The 10,034-nt window shown below is 39.5% G+C and overlaps 2 protein-coding genes across 2 annotated transcripts in view; both read left to right on the forward strand.

Moving 5' to 3' along the window:
- The window catches only part of LPCAT2 (lysophosphatidylcholine acyltransferase 2), a 30,622-nt gene extending 21,025 nt beyond the window's left edge, over positions 1 to 9,597 (forward strand). The window contains exons 12-14 of the mRNA XM_071756963.1: positions 6,008 to 6,106; positions 7,580 to 7,721; positions 7,986 to 9,597. Of these exons, the coding sequence (XP_071613064.1) occupies positions 6,008 to 6,106; positions 7,580 to 7,721; positions 7,986 to 8,233 (489 nt within the window). The 3' untranslated portion in view covers positions 8,234 to 9,597. The remainder of the gene's footprint in view (positions 1 to 6,007; positions 6,107 to 7,579; positions 7,722 to 7,985) is intronic.
- LOC139802130 (calpain small subunit 1-like) lies at positions 412 to 2,167 on the forward strand. The gene has a single exon (XM_071756964.1). It carries the CDS (start codon positions 1,006 to 1,008, stop codon positions 1,750 to 1,752), a length of 747 nt encoding a protein of 248 aa, XP_071613065.1. The 5' UTR covers positions 412 to 1,005; the 3' UTR covers positions 1,753 to 2,167.
- Positions 9,598 to 10,034: the final 437 nt, after the last annotated feature.

A 10,034-nucleotide genomic window follows, 5' to 3' on the forward strand; every position in this document is an offset into this window, starting at 1 on the left:
AGAAAAACTGCTTTGTTGATGCACTCCTCTGACTATCCCAGAAGCATATAGCATATAATATACTAATTATATATCTGACTGTCCTAGAGTATAGCTTAAAAATCATCTTACTTCTAGTTACCCGGTATGTGCTACATGTGCTACATGTGCTACAGCATCTTGTCCTGCAAGTGCTTAATGAACTGGAGTTTGTTTCTTATTGTAGACCCTCTCCCAGCTCAGCATCACTCTTCCTGATCAAGTTAGCTTCAGCAGTACATTTTAGGAGGTCATTGTTCTATATGCTGAATAAAACTGGGGATTTTTCCACATAAAAAGGTTTTACAGACTCTAACATAGAGAACAATCATATGTATTTCCTCAATTGCTGAATGCATTGAAGCTCTAGCAGAGCTTCTTCATTCTTGCCTCCCCATCCTGGGACACTGGCTCCTATGAACAGGTAGTCTGAGTCCTGAAGCACAGTACATAATATAGAATTAAGGTGTGGCAGCCAAAATAGTTCAGGGCAATAAAGATTCTTTTCACTTCCCTTTGTGGCACTTCCTTGTCAGCAAAGTGCCTTAGCAAAGTAATGCTCAGTTCACTAAAAGGCAGAAGGCATAAGATGGCAAAAAAAAAGACAAGACTCTAGCAAGCTTGTGCTACATTCATCTTCAAGGAGATCAGCTAAACTGAGGAGCAGTCACACTGATGTGGCCTTTCTGCATATTGCTTCAGTTATGAGCACAGGTATTTTGAGACTTCTGCTCTATGGCTTTCAGCTTTGTCAGTTTGTTAGGTTTTTTTCTAAAAAGATTCCTCAAATCACGTAAAGCTCACCATGCAGAGAAAAAAAAAAAAAAGAGGCGTAACTCAGAAACTCCTGAGACCTGAGCCAACTGCAGCTGGAGACATGCACAGACACGATGAAGTTTTGCCCACACCCAGCTCACAGACAACAAGGCTTTGGAGAGCTACAGAAGCACGGGATCTCTGAGAAGCTCCCTTCAAAAAATCTTCACCATGTTCCTTGCTAAAGCTTTGCTGAGTGGAGGAAGTGGTAGTGGCCGTGGAGGAAGCCTTGCACGTGGCCTTGGAGGTCTCCTGACAGGAGGTGGACACGGAGGGAATCTGGGAGGAATCGTTGGAGGTCTTGTCAACCTTATAAGTGAAGCAGCAGCTCAGTATAATCCAGAGCCACCTCCACCTCCACACAGTCATTTTACAAACGTGGAAGCTTATGAGAGTGATGAGATCCGACAGTTTCGTCGCCTTTTTGCCCAGCTGGCTGGAGATGATATGGAAGTGTGTGCCACAGAGCTAAGGGACATCTTGAACAAAGTTGTTTCCAGACATCAAGACCTGAAGACAGACGGCTTCAGCCTAGACACCTGCCGCAGCATGGTGGCTGTCATGGACAATGACACAAATGGCAAACTGGGCTTTGAAGAGTTTAAGTATCTGTGGAACAACATCAAAAAATGGCAGTGTGTGTACAAGCAGTATGACACTGCTCAGTCAGGCGCTGTTGGGAGAGCTCAGCTGCCGGGTGCCTTGGAGGCTGCTGGGTTCCATCTGAAGGAAGAGCTGTGCCAGGTGATCGTGCGCAGGTACGCGGACGAGGAGGGCTGCATGGATTTCAACAACTTCATCAGCTGCTTGGTACGACTGGACAGCATGTTCAGGACCTTCAAGTCCCTGGACAGAGATGGCAATGGGCAGATCAAAATAACCATTGAAGATTGGCTGCGGCTCACCATGTACTCCTGAAGGCTTAGCAGAGAAAAATAGGAAGAATGCACATGGAAAAGTACAACCCTGTACTATTGCAGTCTTTTCCTTCTAATCCTGAGGCAGATGTAGCTGGGGGTAGATAGCTCAGCTTCACGTGCTGTGATTCCTCTAGTGCATGCATTACTCTGCTTTTCTGAAGGGTTTGTGTAAGTTGTCAATTGGACAGCTCTGTAAGTCTAAAAAAAACAACCTCCAGACTCTGAAGTGAGCAAGGATGATGGAGGATCAAAGATCAGTTCTTTCTTCATGTCAGGTGGCTTGTATATGAGTATAACTACTGTATAAAAGGCTCCTAAGTTTGGTGTTGCTTTGTGATGTTACTGTTCTGATTTGTCAGCATTTGCTAAGCTGGAATAAAAGCTCTGCTTGCCTGAAGGCAAGCACTAGTAAAGAGAGTTGTGCAGTTATTCCTAAAAAGGAGAAAAACATGGGAAGTGCCGTAGCCATGATGGTCAATGAATCTACATAATCATGTATTTAATTTCCTTCCTACTTCTGCTTTTTCATGCCTGTCTGCTGAAGCAAAACCTGAGTGGCATTGTCAGTTCTACCTGCTGGCCAGGACAAAATAGAAGACTTACATAAGGCTATTTTTACAACCTTTTCCTCCTTCCTGCAATGCTATTAATTACACTTTTTGACCTTTCCTTGAAGCCTGATTAGAGTTATAATGAAAACAACTTAAAATACTAGGTTTCTATTTAGAGAAGCTTGCTGCTGTAATAATGCAGTCACTCAGCAGACAGACAGCCAAAATCAACCTCTGGCTATCTGAGTTAAATTTTATCAGGGCACAGCATCCCACACAGGCTGGTTATGTAGTTCTGCCTAAGATGTCAATTTTTCAGTAAAAGAAAAAGGAGTAACAGGAACTGTCAGAGGTACATTTCTTTGAATTAAAGATTACACAGTTGCTGAAAACAGCACTGCAATGTAACAAGGCAGATTTCTCAGCAGGGCTCTGCTGCTTTAGAATCAAATTGTCTAGGGTGTGTGCTAGCTGACTGGAATGTGAAAGAATAGGTTGAGCAGAGCAGCTTCCAACTACCTGCAGTCTCCAGATGTAAGACTGAACCTGCCCCTCCCCAGGGAGACATTAGTGACTAATGGAGAAATAACCACACAATACCTGCAGGGCATCTCAATGCTAATGGGGCACTGGTTTAGTTTTCTTCCTAAATTTCCATAGCTGTGATTTCTAAATCTTGCAGTTACAATTGACAAATAGTAATTTCCAAATCTCTTCCCTGAGATTTCTACTTGCAGAGAAGCCTTTTACTTGCAACTTGGGAAAAAAATAAACTCAATCTTCTGCCCATTTCTTAACTCCTGCACTTCTTCTAGTACCAAGCTGGGTGACAGAAAGAGTAAAAATATTTCTATTGGCCCAAACTGTCAAGAAAGAGGTTGGTTCTTCCTAATGGCATTCACCCCCCCCTCCCAGTTACTCAATGGAAAAGCACAGACTTATCCACAGTGCCACTGGGGCTCTGTGTCACAAAAGTGAGCACAAGGGAAAGTGTGATACCCCCAGGTGAGCACCATCCTGCCAGGTTTGTTTGTTTCCCTTTCTGACTAGTTGGAACTTGCATGTAGCAACAAATAGTGGGAATCTTGGCATTACAGCAATAGACTCTCAGAGGATGAGCCTGGATATGAACATGAGGGGTACATCTGCAGTTCTTCTCCCAATGGTCCAGATCTAAATTCTCTGGCATAGGAGCCCTGGAAGTGAGTAGGGCTTTACCTCACTAGACATGACTGACTAGTGCACACACACACACACTCACACTTGATTTTTCCCATTGCATTAGATAGTGAGAAACAAGTTTTGAGGCAGTACTCCTTCAGACTTTAATGACTGCATCTGTCTTGCAGTCCTCATGCAACTCTAAATGGAGACTGCTTATGACAATGCAAATCTTGCTTCCCAAAGTGTACCATTTACTGCATTATACAAAAAAACCAACAAAACCCTAGTTGTTATACCATGCTATAGTGAAAATAATAGCAGAAAACTAATTTCCATAAAGAAAACAGGAGTTGTTGAGGTTATGTTATATTTTGGTTATATTGTGTAACACAATTACATAAATATTGATATTCTGCTGTGCTATTTAGAGAACTGGAGCTTAGTTCACATCTTGCTCCCTTAAAATATTCTTGGGTGCAGCACCTGCAAACACAGCTACAGGAAGACTACAAGTGCTTGTGTGCAGTGGTGTTACACAGGCACTGAAGGTTTTCCTGCATTTTCAGTTTAACTCTCATAGCTTTTTTCAGGCAACAACCCTATCATTTCTCCTTAACCAACATGCCAGAGCTTCTGGAAGTGAGCCAGCATCCTAGGGCTTTATAAAACTAGTGACAACATGATCTTTCAAGTATAATAAGTTGATTTCCTACTCAGCTGGCTGGGGGGATTGTATCAGATTGCACTCAGTTTTGATTACTGGCTTTTGGCACTTTAATGAAAGTACTGTGACCCTTATTAGCTCTTGCAAAGCTGTATTAACTGATTTCAAAGTTCTTTTTTAATGATGGTGTTTTATTTAAGTTTACTTCCCAGTTCTTCTCCTGTGAGAAGATATTACTGCTAGAAATATTTTGTTTTAAATATTCTAATGGCATCAAACAATCCTTTGCCTAGGATACATAAACTATAAAACTGTCTTGCTTCAGTCTAAGAGTTTAGGTTTGTAATGATACATTTTGAGTTAGATCTATTATTGTTACAGGAACAACGATCTAGCCAAAATATTTAAAGTCTCTGCAACACAGTAACAGCAAAGATTTGTAAATAAAATAGCATTTTATCTACTGTCCTTTTCTAATGATTAAAAGCTGACAAAAGTTATATCCCTTAGACACACATGAAAATAACTTAAAAACTAGTCATATTTTTACTAAAAAAATCTCCTTAAAATTTACAGGTCTTTAAAGTACAAGATGCTCAAAGGCTACCTGTGTTCAAAAAATATTGATTTGACTATCAATAAAAAAATCAACAGTTGTCCCTAAAAAACCACCTAGAGTTGGATTTGAAGGCTGAATAAAATTGTATCTTAGCAGTTTTAAATCCTGTCAACTATATAGCTTGATAAAGAAAAGCTAGTATTGAACCCATTATTACACATATTTTATTAATCAATGTTAAATTCATTAACAGAAATCCCTACTTTGTAGAACCCAGGATTTTCAAAGCATTCTATGGAGCAGCCCTAGTATTTTGCCACTTGCAAGCTCCATATTCTACTGTTCATCAGCACAAAACCAATGAGCTACCAGTGACTTAGCTGTGCATTCATTATCTACTCCATGTCCCATCACCTAACACTTCCATACAGCTTCTTCCCCAGACTGGATCTTTCCCAAAACCCTCAAGAAGTTTTCAGCATGACCACAGGAACACCACTGACTTCAGCATTTCAGTGGCCATCTGTGATTTTTCCCTGTCTGGTTTACATAGAATTAATCACGGATCCCATCAAAGCAAGCATCAAATGTTTTGTTGATGTAGCCTTGTAGTTAACACACTGAAATGTTCCCTCAGATCAAATCTGGGATTATCAGAGAGCCTGTTACAATGAATTCATTGCATTTCTGGCTTAAAAGGTAGCAGAGTGTATTTGCTTCAAAATAACACATAGGGCACTGCATTAGCTTCAAAGAAAGGCTTAAGATAACCACATAGATTTACTGCATAGCCAGACTGTACTTTCACTGGCAAGTATTTTACTGCTGAAGAAGAAGTATTTTACTACTCAGGAAGAATGAACAGGACAGCAGCCTCACTGTTGGCTTGGTTATTCTAGGCTGTTGCATTGGTCTCTGAACTTCACAAGTGCCAGTGCTACATGAACTGTTAAAGTTCCCTTAAACACCTCTATTCCAGTTCTTGTTAGAGGCTTCTTGGAAGTCATATGCTGATGAAAAACTTGTAAGTGGTCTTAAATCTCTTCTTTGTTTGGGTGTTTATAAGATAGCAAATTATACCAAATTTCTCACTATTGAAAATATGTATATTGCTACTTCAGCCCTAGTATATTTATTATATATAGACTTAGCAAGCTGCTATTTATATATTTAGAAACTGTTAGTATTTTTTCCATGAGGAACAAATACCTCCAGTGTTGTAAACTGTCTTAATCTATGTTGTATGGTTGATTTATGCAACAGTTTTTAAACTGAGCTGCAATATTAACTACCTCTATGCATGTTTTGGTTACAGAATGCAGATGGCACCATCGACTTCAGAGAATATGTCATTGGTTTGTCTGTTCTCTGTAACCCAGCCAACACAGAGGAGACTATTCAGATGGCATTTAAGGTAGGTCCAATTTAGTGTAAATCTGCAAACCTGACAAATCAAGACTGACTGTAAATGTGTTAGCTTTCATATTGTAAGTTTATAGCTTCAGTCTTCTATGGAAATGTGAGTAATACTCTTAAACCAATTGACATTTAGAGTGTGAAGGGTAGGGGCAGAACTGCAGGCATTAGCTTCATAGAAAAGTGTTTCAAAAGCCATTTGAAGGCACTACTGAACATGTAACTTGGCAGGTTAACTTCAAAAATTATTCCCCAGCACTTGCAGGTTTTTTTCTGAGGTTTTTTCTGCTGTGATTTTTCAATGTCACAAAGAAACAATAGATGGAGCAACCTCCTCTTGGGGTCAAGCACTCAGTAGAGTCACTCACTGCTATTAACAAAGATGAAGGGGAAAAAAAATATTAAGAAGGGCTATTGCACATCCACAATTGGGCTGCATCTAAGATCTGTTGGCTTGTACCTGTTCAGGTACAAGGACCTGTGTCCTGACAGCAGTCAAGGAGCAGTAGATCCTTTCAGATCCCATGTACAAACAGACCATGTGTAACCAGGGATGCTCAGGCTGTGTGTCCCTGAATAGGAAAATGCTAAAAATTACTTTTTTCTTTTCTTTAGTAAACCTGGCACACATTCAGTTAATTTACCTATTAGTCTCTTCTACTGAAACATGTTGAACACTATATTGAGATATAGATCACATTCATCTTAAACTTCTTAATACTGATGTGTACTCAGGAAGTAGCAGAAGTTTTATGGCAATGTATTTTATCCACTGGCTGCCTCACAGATAAGTCCTGCAGCTGCTCTAAGTGATTTGTGCTTGTTTTGAGGGATGTTTTATCAGTACAGATACCTATGAAGAAGCAAGCCTAGCAGCTGTTGTTGCTGTTTCATTGTTTTCTTCCCTACACTATACTCCTCAGTATCCTAACAGTTGTGCTGATAATAAAATCAGTAATTTGTTTAAATTCCCAGTTTCAGTGAAAAATTACTGGTTCAGCTGGTTTCAGCCTGTTTCAGTCTGGAAGGAACTATGGGTTTCCTTTTACTCCTTGTTTTCTTTGTCACTAAATGTCCTTTGCTTTGCAGTGGCAAAGTTTGCCTATAGCAAGTACTTAAGAATTCCAGCCATCCATCCCTTGTATTTCTGAAGGGGCTGACTCATGTTTACTGTCACTGTGCTGGGAAGGATGGGATGATCAGTGTACACCTACTGCCTGCATTCCAGTCACTAAAACTCCTTTTCAATAACAATAATTACTATTGGTTGCCTGATCACATACATTAAAGTTTAGGTATTTTATGTTAAAATATAAGCTATGGCAAGTTTAATCTAGTGGCAGATATGTCTCTTCAAATCCCAGGCTCTGTTTTCATATCCCCTTTTGAGTACTAGAAACCTGATACTGTGCACAGAAGGTTCATAGGCAAACTGATACTAAAGCATTTCTACATGTTATGTCTTTTTCAGCTCTTTGACATGGATGAGGATGGCACTATAACAGAAAATGAGTTTGCTTCTATCATTCAGTCAGCTCTGGGGCTTCCTGAGCTTGATGTTTCTATGCTTTTTAAAGAAATAGATGCAGATAAAACTGGGAAGCTGTCCTATGGTAAGTTACATCATTTTGCAACAGAGCACAGTCCTACTAACAGTGAGATTTTCCTACCTTTTTTCTCTCTGAGAATATCTGATGGTTCTCATGGTGTTTTCCTGGGGAAAACTGCTAGAACACAGACCTAGGTACTTGGTGTGATATGCCTGAGGAGCTTCAGAGGAGAGTAACTGGATATCAGCTTCAGTAAAAGGAGCAGGCATGGAAATTTTGTTTGATTCTCTTGCTGCAGTTAGCATCTGTATTTTTTATATATTTCAGATGAGTTCAAGAACTTTGCACTCAAGCATCCATATTATGCCAAGTTGTTCACTACATACCTAGAGCTACAAAGATACCAATCAGATATGTTGGAGGAGGATGACATTGTGTCACCTGAAGTCAAACACAGTCCCATGAGAAAAAGTGCAATCCCAGTGTCAGAAACAACACCAATTGCAAGAAATAAAGTCTGTCCTGAAGGCAATGAAGAGGATAACTCCAATACCTCTGACAAAAAGGATGATTGAGAAGAGTGAAAGAATTCAGGTCTTGCATTCTAAATTGTTTTTTCCCTAGCTATTCATAAGCACATTTGATATAGAGATGAAAGTTAAAATTTGAAAAGTTTCTCTTTTTTTTAATTTCATATCAGGAGGAGTTATTCCTGTTTGAATGTAAGAGAAAAACTACTGTAACTGTACTGTCCTTGATGTCTGTGGCACAGTACTGGAAGTGTTGTTCATTGTATTCCAAGGTCCTGCTCCCAAAAAAGTTACGGATATGCTAAGAGGGGTAAGAGGGTCCAGCACTGCAGTGACCTCTCAGAATGGAGAATGAGGAGTCCACTTGTGTAAAAAACAAGTAGAATTTTTGGTGCTGGTCAGTTCTGCTACATCCCCAGCATGTCTTAAGGGGAAAAAATGCCAGAGTTTTAATTTGCAAAACCCTCTTAGCTGTTCTCCAGTTTGATAGACACAAATGAGTTACAAAACATGGAGAGCTGAAACTGATGTTTTCCTTTACTTGTCCTTAGATTTCCCATAACTATTTGTGAACTATTAAGCCTAAGCTTCTGAGCAAGACATGCTGATTCACAGATGTTAACAGAAACAGCTTTAGGCTTAAAGGCTGGTTAAAGATGGAAATGGCTGCACATCTAACAAGAAACTAATTGGAATTTCAAGATAGCAGCTCACAGTCTAGAGGAAAATGTAGACAGTAAGACCCAAGAATTAATGGACTATTTCAAAATAAATAGGATGTTGTTTACAGTACAACTGTTCAGGATCACATTAGGAGGAACATTTCAAACTTCAGCATAATTTTTTCTAGTAATTATCAGCAGAAGAATGTGACCTTGATCTTCAAAACTTAAAAGGCAAATACACTGTCAAGCCATAGTTCTAGTAGCTAGTATCTACTCTCAAGTTGTCTCCTAGAAACCATGTTTGCATTACTGTGCCATTACTCAGTATGTTCTTAGGGCTAGATTCCAAACCAAACTCCTTCTAGTCTATGATTTGAGGATGTTTTGCCTCAGTCTCCTCTAGTGCACTGGAAATTTGGCCTTTACCTTTTTCCTTTCTTCACTTGAATGCACTTTATAAAATATTTAAAATACATAAGTATTTATGCAATAACTTCTAAATAAAAACTTGGAAGGGGTGGAATGACCAGCTATTTTCAAATTAAAACTGAGATGAGCAAAGCGTTGAATGTATCAAAAATAACCAATTTTCATCAGGTTTTGTATGTGAAATGGTAACCTTTGCCTTTAAGATATTTCTTGCACTGTCTGGCTGCAAGTTATTTGCCATGTTTACTCTTTCTGTGTTTATAATTGTGCCTATCCTGATGTTTCATGTGCTTAAAATAAATCTGTATTTTTAAAAGACTTCACTTCAACAGCAAAGTCTTTTCAGGACAGCAGGAAGGGTACCTCAAGGTACCCTTGTGTTCTACCTCAAGGGGCTGGGGGACATCCAGGCAATCCTCCTTGTGCTATCTCACCTTGCTAAACACAATGCAACCTGAAGTTGCTGGTTTTATTTCTGAGTGTAATGGCTCTTTTCTCTATCATAAAGCTAGAAAGGTAGGACAGGACTGATGCTCTTCAAGAGTTACTTCTGCTGACTGTCTCAGCAAGAAGGGATATGATATGAAGAGGATTTGCAGGTATGGGGAAAGATATCTCTGCCTTTTGACAGAAAATAAGGTGTTGCTATTTACAGGTAAAATGAGTGAACCCAGCCACAACTGAGAAGTGAGAATCATGACTTGGTGTAATAATGAACATTAGGAGAGGATTTTATTTCACTTTAGAGAAGG

This window comes from Heliangelus exortis, chromosome 13 (assembly GCF_036169615.1).
Source record: "Heliangelus exortis chromosome 13, bHelExo1.hap1, whole genome shotgun sequence".
Taxonomy (NCBI): Eukaryota; Metazoa; Chordata; class Aves; order Apodiformes; family Trochilidae; genus Heliangelus; species Heliangelus exortis.

Coding starts and splice junctions, on each gene's coding strand:
- LOC139802130 (XM_071756964.1), top strand. CDS start 1,006: ATGTTCCTTGCTAAAGCTTTGCTGAGTGGAGGAAGTGGTAGTGGCCGT.